The sequence below is a fragment of the Sander lucioperca genome, chromosome 16 (assembly GCF_008315115.2).
Source record: "Sander lucioperca isolate FBNREF2018 chromosome 16, SLUC_FBN_1.2, whole genome shotgun sequence".
NCBI classification, from domain to species: domain Eukaryota; kingdom Metazoa; phylum Chordata; class Actinopteri; order Perciformes; family Percidae; genus Sander; species Sander lucioperca.
This window is the reverse complement of record NC_050188.1, coordinates 20,050,607-20,075,268: the sequence shown is the minus strand read 5'-3', so window position 1 is coordinate 20,075,268 and position 24,662 is coordinate 20,050,607. Positions and strand designations below refer to the sequence as shown.

The 24,662-nt window shown below is 39.9% G+C and overlaps 1 protein-coding gene across 1 annotated transcript; it reads left to right on the top strand.

Annotated features, from left to right (window-relative positions):
* The first annotated feature begins 151 nt into the window (after positions 1-151).
* Positions 152-24,138, top strand: c16h18orf21 (chromosome 16 C18orf21 homolog). Its single transcript, XM_031323293.2, has 5 exons — positions 152-500; positions 6,043-6,065; positions 6,717-6,937; positions 22,453-22,646; positions 22,927-24,138. The coding sequence occupies exons 1-5, from the start codon at positions 409-411 to the stop codon at positions 23,087-23,089; spliced, it is 693 nt and encodes a 230-aa protein (XP_031179153.1). The 5' UTR covers positions 152-408; the 3' UTR covers positions 23,090-24,138.
* Positions 24,139-24,662: the final 524 nt, after the last annotated feature.

Below are 24,662 nucleotides of genomic sequence, written 5' to 3'. Positions count from 1 at the left end.
AAGAATGTATTATTTATTATTTCATTGTTAATTGATTTATATTTAGTCTATTGTTTAAACCAGTAAGTAGGAGAGAATGAACAATACAGTCCTGTGTGCCTCTGATTTACTCAAGCTCCCACAATGCACCGCGAGCAACGTCAGAATCTTGCGACCCAACGTGGATTTGCAGCAACCCAGCGATAGCTTTATATCATGGATGTGTTATTATTAGATTTAAATTAACATCGTTTCGACACTTATTGGCTGCTGCAGCGCCAGCGGTGTGTGTGCGAACGCTCTTTTAACCTCCATTTCCACCTCATTGGCCACTTAAACGTTTCCGGAAGAAGTTTTAACACGGTTTTTCAGTGGAGTTCCAGTTTTTCAAGAGTCGGACCAGTAACGTTGACGTTACCCTGTTTGAACATGAAGACTCTTCCTGAAGAAAACTCCAGCTTTTTGTTAGACGCGTCCTTGCTGTATAAAGAAACATGTCCGGAGCTATCGCGGTTCTTCCTGTAAGAAACTTTAAATCCTTAAAATCCTTCACTTTCACAGCTGAGTCCTTACGGTTTGTCCTTTATTGTTGTAATAGTAGCATGTAGGCGCTAGGTGGAGGAGCTCGACCAGTGTTAGCGGTTCGACTTCCTGCCAATTTGATGAACTGTGTTGATGGACTGGTGGTAGTAACAATTATACTGAAATCTGTATTTTCTAACATTAGCTAGTTTGTCAGGGTGTCTGCTTACTTCCAGTAGTCTTAATGAAAACAATATTTTAAATCCATTTTTTTAGACGTTAGTACTTAAGGAGGCAGTGGGAAATAATGACTTATCTGATTTAGAATTTCACTTTAGATTCCCCTGTATTACCAAATGTACCGACAGGGGTCTTGACTGAATTTGCCAATACACAAAATATTAACTGAGCAGATATGGGAGTTAGTGCTGAAATATGAGGAATCTTAAGTGACAATCTGTAGCCGAGACGAGGCATTCACCAAAACAAAGCACGGCTGTTAAAGGTCCAGTCAGTAATTTTCACAGCATTAGCACGCTGATATTTTCACTCCTTTTGTGAATTTGCCCATATGAGGATGTCTTTTTGACAGATCATCAGTGACTGATGTACATTCACAGTTTGGTTCATCATTGTGTTTGTGCCTCCAATAAAACAACCAAGTCTATGAGTAAGATGAGGCTGTTCCTTACTTTTGTCTTTAGTGATGCCACAATCAAGATATTGTTCTTTATTTTGAACATCCAATTGTGCTACTTATTGTGAAGCATGACTTGTTGTGTAGTTCCAGTGGCTATTCCTGTTACACAAGCTAGTGGCTGTTTATGTGCAGTTGTAGTGGTGGGTGAGTTTGTTTAGCATGTGTTAGCTATTTGCAACTGATTAATTCAGTTTGACTTAACTGTCATTTAATCTTATGCATTTGTGTGTGGTCACAACACCTTTCTCACAAGCATAAAAATGAGAACAAGAAGAAGGAAACAAAGTGCTGCAAGCAAAGACAATCCCTAATCATTAGGTAGGAGAGCCAGGCAGTCTGTTAACCTTGCCTCTTCTCTTGTATCTTTTGCAACAAATGAACCACACAGAGTACCAAGTCTTTCCCAGCTGTCTTTATCTAAATATCCTTCAGTAGTTAAGTATTCTCATTCTCATTATATAACACAATAGTATTTAATGCCAGTTTATAATTTGTATCGTAATTTACGGTTCATTGTTTCAGTTGTGTTGCTTTTGCCAACATAGGAATTTATTCCATTTTCCTCTGATAGCGCTGTGTGATCCCACACAGCGGTGATTGCCTTATCGTGGAAAGTAAAAGCTGAAAGTAATTTTAGGAGAAATCCTCTTTGTGTGTGTGTGTGTGTGAGAGTGAGTGAGTGAGAGAGAGAGACCTGCACATTTACAGGTGTACCGTCTGTGTACTCAAATTTTCTTTATCATACTTTATATGGGTAGTAATGTTTTGTAAGTGTGTAAATGTGTGTGATTCGAGTTTGAGTTGGGTTCCAGCCATGTCCCCATATCCTCCGGCTTGTTTTCACTTTCACCTGAGCCAGGAAATCTGTGGGCAGGACCATGAATGGAAACAAAAACAGAGGGTTCAATAGTGAAAACCCAGAGTCAGGGTCATTTTACGGATGTGTGTGAGCCCAATGCTACTTTAATACATTGATCTGTTCACCAGATTCCATGGTTATGATGAGCTGTGGTTATAGAGAACATTTTGACCACATTTAACTATGACCAGCTGTCCAGCAGGCAAGACGCAAATCTGAATGTTTGTACCAGTGGCTGAAAGACATGGCTGGTTTCATGCTGGATATGCCTTACATCTCACAGCTCATCACCCTGAGTGTGATGAGCTGTGAGATGTAAGGCATATCAAGAGGGAAATTACCGTTAAGAATTAACGTTTCAGATAGAGGTCTTGGACAAAGTTGATCAGTTAACTGAAGGGGAAATGAAAATGTTTTTGTCAGCATCCACTCAAAAAGTTGGCATACATGGTCAGTGTGTTGATAATGTTTTAGTCCCAATGAACACAACTTCTTCTGGGGGTTTCCAATGTCTTCGCTTCGCTTTCACCCACGCCACAAACATTCTGGTTGGTATGGTTTTGGTCATGCGTCACTGGAATGTTTGTGTCGTGGGTGCGTGTCTGTACTTAGACACACTACTACACATATTTGTTGCAGATCGTGTTACTGCGTTCTGCCACTGTCTTCACCTTCTGCCAGGCCGATGATGACTCAGTGTGTTTGTGTGTATGTTTGCATCAGGGTTAAAAGTGTTTTTGTCGTTCTTGGTTTCAGTCTAAATGTATTAATATTGACTTTTAGTAAAGTCTTTCATGAAAGTATTTCAGTCGAATGTTAGTAGTCTATTTGTGCGTGTGTTTCTTGGAGTGTATTTAGTGAGCGTGACAGCCTGTTTCATGTGTGTGTTTTTGTCCTTGTATGTGAACTGATTTATTGTGGCTCATGTTGCCGGACTAGTGAAGCTGTTTTCCAGTAAGTTCATAATCATTGTTGTGTGTTGACTGAGGGTTCTGATAACCAAAATATGCAGGATGTCTGCTGAACAAATAATGTCACAATGACTCTATTTTATAGCCTTGAGTGCTTTTGTTCTGCATTAAGTGCTATATTGTTTTTCTCTTCATAGAGACCAGCATGTTGTCTATGTTGATACTGATATACTGTATCAGTGATAATCCAATATCAGCCAATGGTACTGGAGCAGTTATAACAGTCGTGGTCTGTGTTGGGCAGGCAGTAATTAAAGAAGAATAGGGCTGCAGCTCATATTTTCATTATCAAATGATTTGACAATATGTTTTTTCAATTAATCGATTCATATTTTTAGATTATGATTTCCTAGAGCCCAAGGTGGCGTCTTCAAATTGCATGTTTTATCCGAAGCCATGTTTTTGTCCTAAAGCCATGCCAGTAGCACATGCTCACAATGACAAACATTACTATGTTCAGCAGGTATATTTCACATGTGTACCATCTTAGTTTAGTGCATTACCATGCTAATATTTGCTAATTAGCAACCAAACACAAAGTTGAAGTCGATTAGAATGTCATTAGTTTTGCAGGTTTATTATATATATATTTGTATTGGACAAATAAAAATGTTGACCTGATGTTGCCGCTAAATTAAAAGTCAGGGGAAAAGCAAAGTTATTATAATACTTCCTTAGGGGCACAGTCATTACCTTTTTGATTTTTGTCAAAATCGGTCACCACTAGGGTTGGGCATCGTTTTGATTTTAACAATTTTTATTCCAATTCCGATTCTCCCTTTTGATTCCGGTTCTTATCAATTCTCGATTCCAATTCTTTGAGAGGTGGCGTTCAAACGGGTCACATGCTTATTTCACAGATAAGAGGGATATTTTATTTTTGATTCAATGGCGATTTACAGTTTTACCGGGCATTTTCAACGTAAAACTGCCGCTTACTGTGCTCCTGCAACACAACAAGTGCCTGGAAGTACAGTGGCCGCTATGGAAACCAGAAATTGCGATCGAAACCACATTTTCCAAATGATTCCAATAAAAAAAACGATTCCATTAGAATCTAATTTTTGAAACGATTCCAAGATGGAACCGGTTCTCGATGCCCAATCTTAGCCACCACAGTTTTTTTCCGTCCCACTGCCAACACCTTTTGAGACCTCTTTGCTCTCACCCCAGTTACAGTATAAACTACTTGCCCTCATCTCCCCTCATACTGTAGCTCTCATCTTACGGCCTCCTCTCAGCAGGAGCCAGCAGACTTCTCCACCCGCACAAGTGAGCTCTAGACTGGGAGGCACCTGCTGGCCTCTTTCTCTGACACGTCCAGCTGATAAATGTGAGCCCTGCCAGTCTGTAGAAGGCTACAATATTCAGAGCGCTGACCACACCACTACCTGAGCCCAGCTGTGTATAAATATGAGTTACAAGCATCAGTAATGTTTTTTTCAGAATACGCCAGCAGTTGCACTATTTTCCCTGATGGTAGCAATAAAATGTTTATAGTGCTTTTCATTTTTTGCACTTTGCCTCGGCCAGCACTTCTGTCTCTAATTACGTTATTACATTGTAGCCCAACAGCCCCCCACCCCCACCCCCCACACACACACCTACCCTCCACCCTTTTCCATCTTTTAAGGCTCTTTTGATTTATCTCCCAGTTGTCAACAGGTCAGTTCATGTGTTGGGCCCATATCTTCAGTGTATCATATATATCATATCATCACCACAACTAAATGTGCTCTTAAAAGGAGATGCATGACAAGTATAATAATAAGATTAGTGCAGTGGGAGGGGTCTTTGCGGCTTTTGCAGTTTCTTAGAGTTGGCTCATTAGGGGAGCAGCGGGAAGAGAGATTATGGGGAAACAAAATTCTGTGGTCTGTTAATAGTATGTCAGAGCATTTGCTTTTTCAGTACTGCAAAGCAATAATGGAATGTGTCTTTAATGTAGTCATAATGTATTCAGTGGTGTCAAGTGCACCTAATGATCATTGATAATCAATAGTGAAGCAACCACCTCAGGTAATGTATTCGAAATCGTTTTTTTAAGTGGGCTTTTACATCGGCTAAAAATGATTTAAAAAAAAAATGCGTAAATTGTTCAAGGACTAGGAGTCATCTGTCCTACAGAGTCCGTTCTCGAAGTTGTTTTCTTCATTTCCAGTTTTTTCTGACAGATCTTCTATATAATCTGACAGTTTAATCCAGTCACTGGTTATTAAAGTGTAGGGGAGGGGAGGGGGTGGGGGGGGGGTCAAGGGACAGTGACTCAGACTGTGGGATGACTGATGGCAGATATGCTGCAAATCTCTCTCCCCCTCTCTCCCCGCCACGTACAATGTCATCCAGCAATATAATATACCATCTCACATACAGGGTGGTTAAGAATGCGAGTGGATAGCATCAACAGACGCAGCAGCAGCCAGTGGGTCAAATCCAGATTAAAGTCGACCCCCCCTCCTCTCCATAAACAGTCAGCCTTGTTCCTTCCTCTCCCTGCCACACGTGCAGCTGGACAGTAAATTTCCCCTTCATTGATTCAAGCCCAGGGCTAATTTTAGTTAGACTTAGCAGTGGCTCAGTTAAAATATCTCATTGCGAGTGCCTCGCGATCACAGAGGCCGTTGAAATGGTGTAAAGATTTGCCCTATATTGTTTGGCAGGGACCTGTTTGCTTTTTCCGTTCGCGTGTTTTCCGCTACACATAATGGGAACGGCTGGCTTTGACAAGCTGGTGTTTCCATCTTGTAATGTGTTTATTTGTGTATGTAACAGTATTTTAACTGTTTTGAAATAAATGAATATGCATGTTGAATGCTTTTCTCCAGTATTTTAGAGAACCAAAACTTATCTATTAAAGAGAGGCTGTAATAATTAAAGTTTCACTTCATCATTATCTTGTACTAATGGTTTATTAAACTCAGTTACTGATACATTTTGACTCCTATCTGGTATAAGAAGTAAAGGTGTCTGTTCAAAATGTCTGATCTTGTCTTCTCTTTTTTCTTCCCTAGGCAGTGGCCTGGGAAGGCTAACGGTAAGTTAAGAGACCTGCACATTAGAGCTGGGCGATTTGGAGAAAATCAAATATCACGATAATTTTGACCAAATACATCAATGTCGATACTGTGGCGATATTGAAGGGTTCACTATTGGTGCTTTCACAAAAATTTACACAGAGTTTTGATAAATAATCACCAATAATGTGGATACCATGGCAAATTATAAAACAGTAAGTAAGTCCAGAAAATGACATCACTGTAATGCAGCCTTTAAAACCTGGAAAAGACAACACGTGTGTCATATCACAATATTACGATATCCAAAATGTAAGACGATATCTAGTCTCATATATCGATGTCGATATAATATCGATATATTGCCCAGCCCTACTGCACATCCTTGATGAATCTTACTTTTGAATGACAATTTTTGTATTTTCATTTTTGCATGTTTTTTTTTTTTTATCAGTGATGCACTAGAGTGTGATAGCCACAAAGAGCTGAATGCAGTAGTAATTAGGACCATGTCACCAACTTGTCAAGGTTGATAAACCTCATTTAATCCTCAGCCAAACACACTGAGTCAGCCGGCTGTACACGCACAGAGACAGGTCCATGCCAGCCAACACCACATCAATAGGTAGTGGTACCATTTAGTGTTCAGGCTTTTTCTTTCCTCTTTTCAGCACCACTGAAGCAGAAATCCTCCAGTCTGCTGCAGAGCACCTCGGTTTGTCCGTACTGTTATCAGTGGCTGCAGCCTGACAATCACCGGATGCGGCTGCGGCCCAAGCAGCGTCCATCAGCACGGGTGCAGAGTGTCCTGCACAGAAAGGCCAGGGGCAAACGACTCACCCTGGTGCAGAAAAACCTGCTGCGACGCTTCCAAAGGTCCTCCTCCGTACTGGTGAGAACACAAAACACTGCACAGACCTGGTTATGTATTGTACTGCACTGCAGCATATTGTCCTTGCAGAGAAACACCAGGGGCATTTGCCTGAATTGTATCCTCAGCTATAGTGGTGTTGAACTAATGGAAGGTATGAGCAGTGTTTTTTATAGCCTGACAGATGCGGATAATAGTATTTACTGGAAAACAGTCACAGTTTCTTATTGCCCTCAAGCATTTTTTTTGTGGATTATGTCCTCAAATTTAATATTTTTGTTGGTAATTCTGGTGTTTCTGTGATAAGCCAGCATTGGCTGATAATACTTTCCTCTGATGTATCGTTTGAGCTTTACTGGTCAGAAAGCTATTTGTGTCAGCTAAAGTATCATCAGCCTCTTTTGAAGAGTCTTTGAGCTGAACACTTATTCTGTTGCTGGTGTTGACCTCTGAACTATAAAGGAGGAGAGACGCAAAAACAATTCCGAGGGGTGATCAAAAATGTATCGCACCATTATTTATTATAACATAACAAGCCCTGCGTTGTCTCTTAATGTATTGCCTCCAGCCGTTGTTGCCATTTAGATTTATGAAGTCTTTTGTATTCATTCCACAGAAAGTGCCTGGTTTCATTATGGTGCTCTACTCATCATTACAGTCTTTACAGTGGTCCCATTAAGCTTAACTGTATGAGAACTAATGTTGCCAGACAGTGCTTTGTCAACTCTCACCCTGTTTCCTCCCACAGCCCCCTAAACAGTTATAGTGGTCCTTTTTGAGTGTCCTCTTAATGGATGGCAACCAGACACAATGGAAAGCTTATTTTGGCCTCACCCATCTACTCTACTGATAAGCCCATTTAGATGAGGACAGCGGTGGTTGAGCTTGTGGCAATAGGGTCACACACACACCCCCCCCCCCCCCCCAAATGCTGCTGCCTCATTAAAATCTGGTTGGGTTCATTTACAATGCAGGTATTCACCGCACAAGGCACTCTGAACTCACTCTCCACTATATATCAGTTGACTCTGAGGGCAAAGAGGAAGACAGAGATGTATAGACGGAGCAGGAATAAAAAGGGTAGTAAGAGAGTTGGAGCAGAATAACACGAATCAGGAAGTGGCAGGAAGTGAAGCAGAGGGACAGTAGGCTCTGTGCTGCCGCTGCTAAATCAGGAGTGCAAATGCTGTTTTGTTGTATGTATCATAGCAGCTGTTCATATTTTAACTTATTTTTCTTTATATTTTTTATCGAATGACGAATAGATTACCACGGTCTGCTCGCATAGGAGAGTTATTTACTCTCACACAAGCGCAGAACGTACGTGCTAGTTGTCCGTCACTGTAGTCATTTTGTGTGTTCAAGTGCAGCTTTTTGGCCAAGACACAGGCGGCCTGAGGAGACGTGAGGCAACGCCACAGTCGGCCTTCGTCGTCGCTAGTTCTTTGCTGTCTACTTGGCGTGTCAGCAACACTCAGCCGTGACTGGGCATCTCTGCTCTTACTCATTTGTCAACAGTGTTTTCGCTCACGATGGAGAATGTTGATGCTTGTTCATTACGTAACTTCCTAGTAAACCAATACACCCCGTGCATGCCCTCCAAGGTATTTTACTCTCTGTTTTCACGGTCACTTGCTTGTCATATACTGGCGGTTCAAGGGGCAACAAGTCACATATCCAAGACAGCATACAACTGTGCTCGGCAGAGGGGTGATAGCGATGCGATACCCTTAAAATGCGGAGTGGCGGAGCGGTGAGATAAGATGAGGAATGTGGACTCACTGCTGCTCTTTGACAGAGCACAACAACCCTGAGTAATGAGATCAGCATCCACTCGTCTGCTCTTTAAAGAGAGACGTGTGAGGTAGTTAGGGATAACAGGATAATCAGATTTCATAGAAGAAGTATTTTTTTAAACTCTCAGAAGATGCTGCTGTTGATTTTAAAAAGATAATGTCCACAGACAGCCTGACTGAGATAATGTGAGGCAGTGACCATGAAGCCTGAATTTGTAGTGTTATGGCTGTGTAAACAGTGTTCTGCTCTTCTTACTGTTAGGCACGTGACACCCGCAGGAAGAAGGATTTATTGCAGAAATAATCAAAGCATCCTGTCGTATAAATTTATTGTCACATTCATTCCTTGTTGTGTGCAGGTCTAGACAGAGGTTTATTCAAAGCAAGGTGTGAGTATTAGCAGACACAGACATCCATGTTTGCTCGTATTCTCAGTGTTTTTGCAGGTGTTCTGGGATCTTGGTTGTGGTTTTGTGGGACGCTTTGAAGAGCTAATTGTTTTACAGTCCCTCCAGAAAAACGTGATTATGCATTTGCATAATTCAATGCATAATCAGCCATTTTTTCAAATACGCCGCACTTTCGCAGCATAAATTGCTGATTTCCGCGCAAAATATGCGGGGCTTGCATGATTTCATAATCCCCGCATTTTCGTTGCAAAAAAAGTCACATATATCTTAGCAGAAAGTTGAAAAATGTTGCGTTTACTTCACACAAGAGCAGCCATTTTCACCTGTTGCCATGAGAACGTTATGAAGTGACGTAATTACGCAACGTGAACATCATCGAAAAGCTGTGAACCCCGCGATGAAGCCATGATGAAACCGCAGTTTTTGCAAGTTCCTGCAATTTCATCACATAAAATTGCATAAATATCCCGCATATTCCATCGCATTTTTTAAGAAAACGTGCCGCATAATCAAGGATTTTTGCCCGCAACAATCACAAAAAAACGTTTAAGTGGTTTCTCCAGGCCATATTGCATTTATAAAGTCTTTCCAGCTTTTGTGAGTGAAATATTTAGTCTATCAAATAGAGCTGGGCAATATATCGATATTATATCGATATTGTGATATGAGACTAGATATCGTCTTAGATTTTGGATATCGTAATATGGCAAGTGTTGTCTTTTCCTGGTTTTAAAGGCTGCATTACAGTAAAGTGATGTTATTTTCTGAACTTACCAGACTGTTGTAACTGTTCTATTATTTACCTTTACCCACTAAGTCATTATATCCACATTACTGATGATTATTTATCAAAATTCTCATTGTGTAAATATTTTGTGAAAGCACCAATAGTCAACACTACAATATATCGTTGTGGTATCGTTATCTAGGTATTTGGTCAAAAATATCGGGATATTTGATTTTCTCCATATCGCCCAGCCCTACTATCAAACAATATGCATACTGCATACTACTGTAATGTGTCATTTGCTATACTCATCCTTTATAAAATACTGTATCCACAGTAAATGTATGTGTTGAACTTAACAAAATGTGTCCCTGTCTTAACAAAAATATAAGCATACACATGACAAGTAGATGCATAGTCACACTTGTACACACAGGCGGTGTGCAGTATTTGTAATCCAGGGTGTAAATCCCCTTCATTTCACATCATATTGCTCTCCCTTTAGGATTTACAGTGGTGCTCATAAGTTTATGAACCCATGCTAAAGTTGACTAAGTGGAATAAAAAAATCATCTATCCAGGATACTATGCATCCTGATAAAGTTCCCTTGGCCTTTGGAATTAAAATAGCCCTACATCTTCACATACCCTTCAGCATACCTAGAGATTGGCATGGTTTTATTTCAGTTAACCTAATAGCTGGTTTGATTTGCATTGAGAAATGATCTTATGGAAAGTACCTCATGCCAATCTCTAGGTATGGTGAAGGGTATGTGATAATGTGGGGCTATTTTAATTCCAAAGGCCAAGGGAACTTTATCAGGATGCATAGTATCCTGGATCCATGAAATAACTGGCCTTTAAAAATAAAAATCTGCCTGCCTCTATGGGAATTTAACATAGGGGTGTACTTACTTATGCCCCCTGTATTTTAAGGAAGAACATTTATTTATTTACGATACATTATTCATTCACAAAGAAAATTGGTGTCCTTAAAGGTTGGATTTTTCGTTTTTTTTTATTAAGGCATTAAGATCAATTTCCAAAAGATGATTTTTTTATTCCTCTTTTTAGTCAACTTTAGCATGGGTTCATAAACGTATGAGCACCACTGTATGTATATAAACTTAGCACAAAAAGTAAGGACATTTTTTGTGTTTGGTAGATTATTTCTCTGTGGTAACAATGCTTTTTGGCAATAAATCTTATACCGTTACTCTGCTGGGAAGTATAATTCTAGGCTCAAGGAGGAAGAACAGAAGAAGGGAGGAGGAGAATGTGCTATCCTTCGCTCCATTTAGGGTCTCTGCTTCTCTCGTGGGGCTACAATCCAACTTATTTCCATATCCATTGCTAGATAACCTGGCCAGCATGCAAAAACATACCTGATTTATAATACCTCTAAGACAGGGTTATTCAACAGGGGGTCCAGGACCTAGCCATCCAAAGATAAAATTAATCCTTAATGTGCTACATGTATGTTTTAAAATGAAAACATGGTTTATAATGCATGCCAACAATTATAAGGCTATTTCAAAAGCTTAGTATTCTATGCAAAAAAGGTATGTAAAAAGGCTTTAGGCCGCCCCTACACTTAATTGTAGACCCAGTTTAAAATGCACCTTTATGTTCTACAATATATGTAGTAGAGGGTCCCTGCTCCATCTCTCTTTCAGTTAAGGGATCCATGGCTTAAAAAAACGTTGAAGACCCCCGCTCTAAGACACTGCTTCACAGAGCTGAGGAAAGCATAGTAGCGTGTGAAAGAACCATACACAGCCACAACAGCCTGGCACCTCCTCCTCAGAGTCAGAATAAGCTGTTTGGCATTGGCAGTGAAGATTTGGCAAATTTTTCATGGGCGCAACCCACATACTCAGCACTGCTGCTCATTCCACAAATGCATGTTCCTTATAAATGGGGCACCATTTGAAAGGGAACTAAACAGGCTTTCCAACGGTATAAGATTTATTGCCAAAAAGCATTGTTACCACAGAGAAATAATCTACCAAACAGAAATTCCTTACTTTTTGTGCTAAGTTTATGTGTTGCCCTCTGGGTGGATGTCAGTGCGTGATATGCTTTCCTCAGCTCTGTGAGGCAGTATCTTAGAGGTATTATAAATCAGGTATGTTTTTGCATGCTGGCCAGGTTATCTAGCAATGGATATGGAAATAAGTTGGATTGTAGCCCCACAAGAGAAGCAGAGACCCTAAATGGAGCGAAGGATAGCACATTCTCCTCCTCCCTTCTTCTGTTCTTCCTCCTCGAGCCTAGATTTATACTTCCCAGCAGAGTTGTTTGTTACAAGAAAAAAAGTATTTCAGGCTTCTCCTGGCCATTTAATGTTGTTTTGGTGGAATTAATGTATGCCAACAGTTACTTACATGTACTAGGACAATAACAAGTTATTCTACCTGGTAGTTCACCAGAAGAATTAATTTATTTTTTTATCAGGCAGGTGTATATGCCTGTCTACTGAATGTGCAGTCACGCCAAAAACAACACGAAACACAAGAGATGTTTTACTCTGAAAACAACACTCGCTTTTAGAATAACAGAGGAATCAGGCATGACGAAAACAAAGTGACAGAACATAAGTGGTTGAAAAATCTTTCTGTTTTACCAGAAGGGCAATATCTTCCTTAGGTCAGTCCAGCCTCTCTTTGTGATTTATGTCACCACTTCTTCTTGAGCTCACTGGCCACCTCTCATCCCCTATTCCACTGGTTGTTTCTTGCACTCTCCAATCCCTCCCCTTCTTTTTCTCTTGCATTTTTACCTCAACTCTTCTACCTGACCACTGCCTCCCCTGCCACCTCACATTATCTTTCTTCTCTTCTCCTTCCATTCTTGGCCATCTCTTCACCACATCCCTCTGTCATATTTATCTTAACTGGAGTGATGTTGTTGGATTGGAATGTGCCTCTTAAGGAGATGACAGGAGACAGAGATGTCTGGCTGGTGCTTTGCCTCTGTTTGCTCTCAGGGAACAGGAAAAGCTCCACGGAGGGGTTTGACACCTCGAGGTCGGGCAGCAAGTGACAGGATGACAAGAGGGAGACGTGTTTGGGAAGAGAAAGGCCAGGAGGGAATGCGCAACAACAACAGTGGTAGTGGCCTTGAGCTTTTCTGATACAAACACAGGAGACTTGCTGCGAAGTGGAAACATTCACTCATGCCACACATTTGTCTGGATTTAGTGTGTACTTTAGTATTTTAAGCAAGTTAACACACACATGTACAATAGGAGCAGCACTCATGGAAAGTCAATACCAGCTTTGTTTGTGATTGACATCCTCCGGAAACCTTGGAGGGCCTACATACAAGAAAAAATGCATTGTGTAACACACATATATTCAGAATGCAAGCATATTGGTTTGTTTTCCTCCAGCACACACACAATGAACCCTGGGCTGGGATCAGTTTCTGCTCTCTGCTGTCATCATGTTTGTAGCTCACAGGATAAAACCCATAAAGGGAACTTGATGCTGCTCCATAACAACATGTCATCTGTCAATTAGCCTCTGTGCCGCTCTTCATTTCCTCACCACTAATAAAAGCTTACTACTGGCTATCCCGAGGCTTAACTGTAAGTTGGCACGAGTGTCAAGGTTTGGAAGCCGCCACTGTTCAGCTTTTGGATCCTCATTCACCAGCATTTACATTCTATTGCTCCTGTAACCGATTCTGACAGCATGCAGGCACATTAATGGCATTCATCACATATCTGTTATAGAGCCACACATGTGCCATTAGTTATCTTTTTGAATGCAAATATGCACGAGGTCCGCACAGTTTCCCCGCACATTATTCCTTTAATGAATATGAATAGTTTATGTGTGAGAAATGGTGTATGCATGGTTATTTTATCTGGCCCTTTGTGTCCTCGGGCCAAGGATATTTTTTATTGTTGAACAAAGTTTATTTAAGTTTTGTTACAGCAAATTAACAGTTCACCATGAGGACACATTGGGCTTGTATATACCCAACCCCCTCCCCCCACCCATGGAAACATCAGAGGGTAATCAATTTGAGCAATGTTGAAAATACAGTAAAGTAAAGAAATAGATAAATAAAATACCAGACATGTTGTACCTAGGGACAGTGTCAACGACTCAAGAATGGATCAATGGAAACATTTAATTTTTCATTTTGAAATTGATATATGAAAAATACACCTTTTAAGCGGGGGTACATTTCTACATTTAACCATGACAGCATGCTGTGGAGAAAGCCTCCACAGATAATATCTGGGGATTTCAGAAGAATTTGGGCTCACAGTTTTTCTTAAGATATATTTTATATGCTAAAGCTAAAAAGAACCTTATCAAGTGTTGTTCACATTGACATAACGCTTCATTCAACGACTTGTATATCAAACAAATGACCGAAAGCATTATAAATAGCAATCTATTATATGATCTGGCTAACTGGATAAATCCTACTTGACTATGTTTGACTATCTGTTTCAGATATTATTATTGTTTTTTTTTTGGGATCAATTAAATATTTTGATTTTGAAGCTTAATTTAAAAAATCAAGTTACAAAATTGTTATTACAGTGCTTCTTTTTTACAGTATATAAACAAAGATAAGGAAGGGAAAGAAAAAAACAAAACAAAAACTAACAAACGAGAGGCCCTAATCCCTACCCACAATAACCCACCCCGGAATGCGATCAGGATTCTGCTTGTCCTGTAAAATACGATACCAGTGGTTGCCAAATGTTCTCCAAGACTTTTAGTTTGTCCTTAAGAAAGAACCGGATTCTCTCAAGGTGGAGTGTTTCCATCATCTCCGTGAGCCATAATTTCAGTGTTTGCCCCTCTTTCTTTTTTCCAGAATAAGAGGATACACTTCTTTGCAGTGAGAATTCCATATGCCAAGAAGCGCTGTTGTGCCAATGTCAGTTTCTTTGCTTCATTGGATATCCCTAAGATTACTAAAACTGGATCTGGGACTATTTGAATATTTAACACCTTAGACATCAAACTAAATATATCACTCCAGTTACCTTGTATTTTGCAACAAAGAACATAACTATGAAGTAAATTACCAACATGAGTGTTACATTTTTCACACCGAGGAGAGAGCTCAGGGAAGATCCTATGTAGTCTTTCTTTGGAATAATGTAGCTTATGTAACATTTTAAACTGTATTAGACAGTGACGTGCATTTATGGAGCACTTATGGATATATTCTAAACTCTCGTCCCATAGGTCATTTTGTATGTTCGTACCCAGCTCTTTTTCCCAATCCGCTTTAACAGTGGCGGTAGTTGGGCGGCAACTTATCATAAAAACAGGATATTATTTAATCCTACCGTCCCTAGCTCACCTAGGCAGTCATCTAATTTGGTCCTGCTTTCTCAAACTGAGGAAGATGTGTTCTTACATAATTTCTTACTTGAAAGAATCTGAATAAATGATGTTTTTGTAAACCATATTTTTGTTGTCACTGATGAAAAGATGCAAATTATCCTTCTATATATAAATCGCCTACATTACAAATACTGAGTTCTTTCCACATATCAAAGGCCGTGTCTAGACAAGAAGGAGGGAAGGAAGGGTTTGCTGATATTGGCCAGAGAGAGATTTAAGTTCTTTGACACCTGTTTCCAAATCCTTATTGTGTTGTGTATTACCGGGTTGTGCTTGCAACATGTTCTGTTAAGAGGAATTGGAGATGAAATTACAGCACCAATTGAATATGGCAGACAGTCCTCTCGCTCAATCTCCAGCCCGTTTGACAACAATGCAGTATCATCTAACACGGATGCAATGGAACGGATATATGTAGCCCAATAATTATTTATAAAATTCGGAAGTGCAAGTCCTCCACGTGATCTGGACGTACACAAATGTTCTTTTTTATTCTATGGGATTTATAATTCCAGACAAAAGGAAGAACTATTGAGTCTAACTTTTAAGTACGACTTTGAGAGGAATATTGGTATGTTTTGGAAGAGGTAAAGTAGTTGTGGGAGAAAAAACATCTTAAGTGTATTCACCCTGCCCAGTAGGGATAATGGAAGAGTCCTCCAAAACTGAATTCTATTTTTGAGTTTGTCTAAAAGGAGAAGAAAGTTTTCTTTGAATATAGAGCTTAATTTTTTAGTAATGACAATACCCAACTAGGTGAATTTTTCTGATGCTATCTTAAAAGGGCATGACCTCAGCCAATTATAATCTTCTAGCTTTAAGGGCCATTCTACTTGATCAAAGGCTTAACAGAACAAAATCCTTTGAAATTCTAGGCGAGTGTATTATATTAAAAAGGTGTCTGAAGTTGAGAAAGGAGCTCCTTCCAGCTACCTGTTTGATCAGTGTGCACAAGCTTATTTATTAGCAAACTAAGTCTTTGGGTTAGAGTCTTGGCCAACATTTTTTGATACATATTTAAAAGAGAGATAGGTCTATAGGAACCTACCTCTTCCAGAGCCTTCCCTTTTTTTGATATTAAACTTATAACTGCATAATTTAACGTTTGTGGCACCAACACCATCTTTCTTTGCCTGTTTGCACATCCTAAGTATATAGGGGGCCAGTAGGCCACTAAATTTCTTATACAACTCACTTCCTAATCCGTCTGGACCTGGGCTTTTGACTATGCGATAAATCATAATTTAAAATGTTGAAAGAAAGAGAGACACAGACTCTTTTTTTTTTTTTAAATATCAGTGTGTTGCAGCTCTGCATTCAGATCGGGTGTCTCTGTGTATTTACCGGGCAGCCTGCCTCCAAACAGTGTGACTAAGTGGCTGCCTGCAACATCACAGCCTGCCTAGTATTGATCCCCCAACTGCTCTTCTGCTTTCGGATTTATTGTGTTGTATTGATGTGTTCTCAAATGACTTACACACACAATGTGCACAGATATTTCTGATTTTGAGTACACGCACATGCAGGCATTTTGAAAACTCTGACACGCAATCAACATTCATGCAAATGTTTGTCAGGCTTATATTCAATTAAAAGATGCTTAGAGGCACACATCTTTCCCCTCTTGGCTGGTGTCCTTCTGCCTAGGTCAAATTAATCCACTCAAACTGACCTCTAGCAGCAGAGAGAGAGAGAGAGAGAGGCAGGAAGGGAAGTATTTTTGGAGCAGCGGCTATTAATAGAAGGAAGGGTCCATCTGTAGAATTGATATTTGTGGGTCTGTGTGTGTTGTGTCTGTGTTTCACTATTTCACATGCATTTTTTCTTCTAATTCTCAGAACCAATGTTACATGTATTAGTAATCTCAGGCTATAAGCATGCGTGTAATATGGTGGCAGAAATATATTCATATGCAAGGGTTAGTTTCAGACCGTCAGAAGTGTTTAACTCATGACTCTAGTCTTCTCATTTGCCACAATATTAGGTCACTTGGGTCAACTGGGCACAACTTCACCTGCATGACAACAACGTGCAAACTCTCATAGAGGGTTGTGTTGTTTAGACTTATCTTGCACTCTTTTGCTCATACTTGTATCCCTCTACATTCATGTAAACTTGCATAGTATTCATGTCTTACGTCAAAGCTCATAGATGAAAGCATTGATGGTGATTTGGCAGCCTTTAAACCCTTCACTGCACAGACACCGTGAGAATTAGCAGATTGGTTTATTCTCTTTTCATCATGGCTATTTAAGTGGGCTGCAAGGTATACATGATTGAATGCTGTCTTTTTATGATGAATGTGCTGATATTCCATGCACCATGCATGCTTTTCCAGAGCTAAACAGACGTGATATATGTGTATGGGATAACGGTTAAGTGTATCTGTGACTGTCTGTGTTGGTTTATGTTAAACACAAACACAAACATGCATAAGGTGTAAGACAGTAACCAAAGGGCTCTGCTTTTTGTTTGGATGGCAGTAGGATGAAAGGTCAAGGCTGACCCAATGTGAAAATATACTGTGTATACTGTATACAAAGGTTAATATTAGATTGCTATTCACTATGTTTCTTGTATGGGGGATTTCATTTTAATATTGTAATCAGAAGTCATGCTTTCTTCCTCTGACCATATGGTGAACCTAGATTTTTCAGAAACAAAGTCAACTTTCTGCAAAAAACAATTGTCCTTAATATTCCCCTAGCTGTTGGATGTGGTCGTTTATCCTCTTCCTACCCTGAAGCTCCATCATGTCACTTTTGCCACGTGCTTGAGTGGCCACTGTGTAGGTCTGTCTGCTCCCAGGATCAACAGACAAGAAATCAAACCTCGCTGTGGCTCTAGCTGTGTCCCTCCAAGTGCATACACTACATGTCAAAGGATTAGCGTAAATTAGATGGGTACACGTGATGGGTGGGATTTCTTTTCAGGTTATCATGACTTGTCGTCACTATACAGCAGCTATACCATCATTGTTGATTTGGAGTGTACAGTGTCACTTTGAGACTTGCGTCTGAAGTGTCTCCACTGTGCTTTTACATGCACTTACACATGTGCACACACACACACACACACACACACACACACACACACACACACACACACACACACACACACACACACACTTTCACTGGGTAAAAGTTTCTTTTCTTAGAGCCTGTCATATCAGTGCGGGCCAGCTGAGGATAGAGGGGCCACTAGTGGTACTGTAACTAAGGACAAACAAAGGACAAGAGGATAAACAGCAGCAGCAGGTCATTCAAGTTCTAAACATCCATCTGCAGCCAGCTGTCTGTGTTTGATTCACTCCCTTATGAATCATACACTCACACTGTTTTCTAAGGTGTTTTTTTTTTTTTAATCCTTGGCTTGGATAGTCTCGAATGTCACCTAAATGTCCACAGCCCTGATCCCTTACAATTGCGGGTATAGCAATATTTATAACTGGGGAACAAATAGTTCTTGTTTGAGTATTTACTACCAGTTTCCTGTTAAGATTTGATTAGATGAAACTTTAATGATCTACAGGAGGAAATTGGGTAATTGCAGCAGGAAATAACAGGCGGTAGTGATGGAAAGGTTCTAAATAACAATAAAGCAAATGTAAAGTCTGAAATATAAATAATAAAACTGCTCATCACAACACTTTTAAATAGATAGATCGATAGATCGATATTGTATTTTGTAAGAGAATTGCTAAGTAAAGTTAAATATTGGAAGAGTTTAAAAAAAGAAAACAAAAAATGAAGACAGAAGAAGAAGAACGAAAGTTTGTTAAATAATTAAAAATGTTTTATTTGTTGGTAGAGCGGGCGCCCATGTGCAGAAGTTTGCTTCTCGACGCGGCGGGCCCGGGTTTGACTCCGACCTGGGGCCATTTGCTGCACGTCATTCCCCCTCTCTCTCCCCTTTCATGTCTTCGTCTGTCCTGTCAATTAAAAGCCTAAAATGCCCAACCAAAAAAAAAGTTTTATGGAGAAGGGTAGGATTAAATAAGTGTATACTTCTTCCCGCTCCTTTTCGGACATGTCAAAAAAAGTGTTTTGTTATGATGTATCTATGTTATCTATATTAATATGCTTAAAGTCTTCACTACATATATTAAATTAGTCTGGAGGATGTAGAGTGTAACATGACTAGTTGGCGGAGGCATATAATCGCTAACCTGACTCCGCCAGATGGATTGCTTCGCATTTACTCGGCATATCCATCTGGGAACTTTTCGTTGGAGAACTTTTGGGAAGGGGTGAAAATACTGGTTAGCTGATTGGATAAACCATCTGTCTATCACCACCTATGTTGGTGATAGACGGGCCAAATCAACCAATCAGATCAACAATATATCAAACTCTTGCCGAAACCAGTCGGGAGAAGAGCAAAAACATCTTTTCCTCCGAGAAAAGCCTCCAGTGCCGTTTATTATTAAGGAATACTTTCTAATTTGGATAAAACTTGTGCGATAGCTACGCTCATCTCATCCGTGGAAGCCGCCATGTTGTTTAGACTGAACAGTCGCTTCTCGTTGCGTCACACCTAAACCCGCCTCAAAACCAACGCTGATTGGTCGGTCGTTTGGCGAATGGCTCCAAATTTTCTCTGTCTCAAGATGCCAGACTGATCTGCGAGTGGAAAACTGGAGCTCGCGAGATCAGGACGGTCTCACCAGGCTATACAATTGCTGGAACACCCTGGAAACATTAAAAATGTAGTGCTGTGCTTGAGGACACTACAGCAGAATCAATATTTTCTCTTATGCATGTGGACCCAGATCCTCCATTTGAGTGCCACTCTACTCACTATAGGCCTCTCTCAATTACCTCTGTATAACCAGAAAGTAGTACCAGTATAACATCCTTTGCCATGTCCTTTGCAATATTAAGACATATTAGACACAAAGAAAAGCCTGTGTACAGGGTGTTCCTGAATGATAAGTTTAAACAGCTTTATGATCTCCAGCTAAATTCATCTCTAGTGGATTAAAAACACTGTTCCGGCTTTATCGGCATCATAAACATAGCTGCTCTGAGTTGTTACAACTTTTTTATACAACGATTGTAATCACAATGGCTTTGAGCTTTGCTAACTTTAGAAGAGTGCCAATTTTTTCAAGTTCAAGAGAGATAATGACTTTGATGAAAAGGCTTTTACTGTTGGATGTCCTCTCTTAATGTGAGGCATTTCTACTGAAATGGAGGCTTGTTTATTTAGGATTTTTTTTGTTTTGTTTTTACTGCTTATATAATCACAATAAGTTAGGAACCATACAGGAAACAAAACAAAAAGTGTAATATTCATACCTTATTCATAGAGTAGATGCTTTGATGTTTGACTGGGGAACACCTTGCTGGATTAATTTGAAAATGATGGCGCGAAAAAGGCCTTTTTTTAATGATCAATACAATTGTTTTGCTGAAATGTGTTAGGCACTCAGTTCTTCTTTATAGGCGGTTGTTGAAAGTTTGTGATTACCTCTATATTCAGGTACACCTTTACAATATAAAGAAAATACTAGTAAAAACTAGAAATCATTTGTCACGTGATTGTACATACAGAAACAATATGATATATGACTTTTTATCCTGCGAGGTAAATTTAGTTTGCAAACAACGATGAGTCTAGATGAGTCCAATTGGGGTTTATGTGTCCACTGACAAAGCAGTAGCAGCAGAAGAGTGCTGGCTGCCCCGCAGAGTAGTCAACTCTTTTGACAGTGCATTGGTCGGTTCTCCTTTGAGCCACACCCCTATGCAAAGATGGGCGGGTCAGTTGCTGGGCTTGGTTTGTATAAAGCTGGACATGCAGGCTCATGAAGCAAAACACTTCACACACGGTCACGTAGGAAGAAAAAGAGGAACTCTGTACTCCCGGTGCATTGAAACCCAACTCTTCGACGCTCTCCAACAGACACCTGTCAGAATCTGAAATGGCTACCTTCGTGTCGGTGAGTTTTCCACCTCATCAGCATTCAGGACTGTCAACAGCTTGACTCAGACTTGCTGACCTCTGCAGTGGTGGTCTGTTCTGACCAGTTTTAACTGGATGGCATGTGTCATTAATGGGATTTAAGTTACTGAAGGATGGGAGGAATGTTGAAGAAGAGTCCTCAATCAACATTAAATAGCACTTAAAACTTGTATAAGTTTTTTAAAACTTGTCTATCTTCTCTCCTCTCTTCAAGAGTTTTATTAGTTGGTTTAATCTCCTGTAGTTTGTCTTGAACTTGCACTGTCATTAACCTTGTGACAGACTGTTTGTCCCAATCACACATACATGCCCTATACCGTTTATTGGGACACATGACAGTGGTAGTAAGGAGTCTGGGATGCGAAATGTCTTGAATTATGAGGATGCGATAAAGCGGCAGCTGGGTCTCATAACTCTCATGAGTGTCTGTGTTCTGTGCCTAATATAGGGTCTTGTGTAATCTTGTGTAAATGTTTTAGAATTTGTCATGTAAGGTGCAGTAAAGTGTAAACTTGACTAACATGCCAAAGTAATTGTTCAAAAAAAGTCTGATAGAGATTAACTTAAAAAGTTGGCTGGTGGCTCTTAATAGCACCCATACCCTGAATGGGTGAAACTGCATGGCAACAGCCCCACCGTGCCCTCTCATAGGCTAAGTCAATGTTTCCTATCCTGCTTTAACTAATCCAGTTATTTTCATAACTGTACAAACATTGAAGGGTAAGATAATCTTGGGGATGTTTGGCAGGGCCAATGGGAAGAGCATCAGCTGTTAAGTGAATCATCTCTTGGACCCCATTGTGAACTATTGCTCAGCCGTGAGATGGCAATAGATGTGTCTGACATCTGTGAGGCTTTGGGCTGGCCCGTGTCACCCAGGGCATATGAGCACCGTGGCTAGTCCTGCTCTCTGTGTCCCTGAGATATTCAGTCAAAGTCAAAACAAACTCATGTATGTCCCATAGAAAGACAGACAACTGTGTCTCTACAGGGTTTGATGAAAAATAATAAAATTAAATGACAAAGGCTTCACCCTCCCTCACTTAGATTTACATTAGTTGGTAGATAGGTTGGTATTTCACAACTGTAGTTTCAAGGACCTTTTAGAAAACCTGCAGAATTTCTTTTGCAAAAATATCCCCATGGGGATACCTTGTATGCCTTCTCCTCAAAACCTTGTTTTGTATGAGAGGAATATAGATGGGGGCCATGCAATATTAATGAATATGTTTCTTTCCTCTCCTCGTCCCAGATGGCCACCTGCCACGCTTGCAATAAGACATCCAGACACAAAGGAATGAACAGGGACTTTATAGCTACCCTCGCTAAGACCCACAGCACACCAGGGAGCGCTGCCAAACATAAGACCCCACAGTCAACCCACAGAGCCAACACTCCAACCCCCAAGGCTCCTGGCAAAGACAAGACGCCTGCTCACACACCTAGGTAAGTTATTTTAAGGTGGCTGGTATTAATATCCTCTTTAGGCCTGTTAGCATTTGAATGACTATATTTCATAAGGGGAACTGCAGCTATTTGTACGGGTGGTACGTGTTGGTATCCATGCTTGCCAGATCATATACTTGTTGACGGAACACTTTTAACACATACTGCCAACTAACAAAATCTCAAGTTACTGTATCTTAACTCTTCATCCCTCTATCTTTTTCTGTCTCTTTCTCCTCCCTTCCCAACTCTCTCTCTCTTTCCCTTTCCCTCCCTCCAGGTCCTCCACCTCCTCTAACACTCCAGGGTCAGGCTCTTCTTCTTCCAAGCCTCCCTCTAAACCTAAAAATTGGGTCGTCCAGCGTCTCAGCAAGATACTCATGCGAGAGGACAACCAGGGCAGCAAGAAGGGGGGCTTGAAAGATTTTCTCTCCTCTCTTTGAGTATCTCCCTTGTCTTTATGTAAACTCTTTAAAAAAAAAACATAGGGTCAGACCCATGTTTGTAACCTGTTTACACCAAAGCCTAAGGGGGAATTTTGGTTTCCGAGTCGGTGTGGGAAGGGTAAGTTTGCCCACCAACACACCTATTGCTGGGCTGTTTGGAATGGCACTCCTGGTATCCTGAATGCAACAACTGGGAGCACTGGGCTGGCTATTTTAACTGTTAATCAGGGTAACTGCCTCTTCTGCTGAGCCAGTTGGAGGAGAATGCTTCTTTGTCTAATTTAGCACATGGCTTAGGTAATCTCCTATACTGGGGATGTTATGTTAAGTGGAATGTTTGAGGAATTATTCAATATTTATCAAATGGCTGAAACATTGCAGGAAACCCAACTGTGTTCTGTGGTGGCGCTTGTGTCAAGACAAGCTGATTTACTTTATTTGGGATTTTCTTTTCTAAAGTTACAAGTATACATTTTTATGATACGTATATATAAAACTATTTCACATTCATATAACTTGATGTCAAAACTTTTGTATTTGAATTTATTTTATTTTTTATTTGTTGGCCCTCTCCAGTGGGGAGATGTCTGTGTAAATTAATTTGGTATGTCATTGGCTAAACATGACCAGATGACAAATGTATATATGTCGTTGCATTTTTGTACGTGCATGCAAAGGATTTTGGAACTGTGCACTCACCAGTAAAAATATTTGTAATTATCATCTAAAATGGTACTCATCATTTGCTGTTTACATTGAAAAGGCACATCTTGCCTAAAACCTGTACAGGAAGACTAATTGACAATCAATATTGTCAAGACTTCTATTTCTTTTAATATTTTCTTTGGATACATGTTTTTGAAAGGTTACTCTTTTCATCTTTTTGTTAAGAGCAGGAATTTGAATATATGTATTGTGTTTTGTACTTCCTGATTAAGTACCTGTTTTCCATTAGCTGTTTAATGTACAGTATCTTGAAATACCTCACATTTGTATTCCACCTACACTGTGATTTACTGAAATAAAACCTTTGTCAGTCTAGGAAACTGTGCTGTGTATACTTACTCTGTGAAATGAATGCTGGGAAATTTCTTATACTGCAACTTTAGTCTTGCAGATTTTGTGTCCATGTCTCTGCAGATATAGATGTAAAACATGTAATTAATCCAGCTGCATTTACTGAGGATTTTTAAGGAGTCTTTACAGATAGACCTATATTCATTACAAAGAAATCGTTTGTGCCAGAGATGTAAAATAAGAAAATGCATATACTGTACACAGTAAAATAAAATAGAACAAATGAATGTACATGTAAAACTAAAGGAGGTGCAAGTTAGAAATGGCAGTACATAGCATGAATGCAATCGTGGAAGAAATTCTCAGATTTTTTAAGATAAGATAAGATAAACTTTTATTGTCATTGCACAGGGACTCATACAACAAAAGTGTGAGTGCCACAACTGTAGGTGCATTAAAGATAGTAAACAAGATACACAATAAATAGCATGTTTACATACCAGTGTAGAATTACTCTGTTACAAGTAAAAGTCCTGTAGTAAAAATGATACTT

Excerpts from the sequence above, each read along its gene's own strand:
- c16h18orf21 (XM_031323293.2), top strand. The coding sequence starts at position 409 with ATGAAGACTCTTCCTGAAGAAAACTCCAGCTTTTTGTTAGACGCGTCC. Across the intron at positions 6,066-6,716 it reads GTGGCCTGGGAAGGCTAACG|CACCACTGAAGCAGAAATCC; the intron begins GTAAGTTAAGAG and ends TCCTCTTTTCAG. Across the intron at positions 22,647-22,926 it reads ACGCCTGCTCACACACCTAG|GTCCTCCACCTCCTCTAACA; the intron begins GTAAGTTATTTT and ends CCCTCCCTCCAG.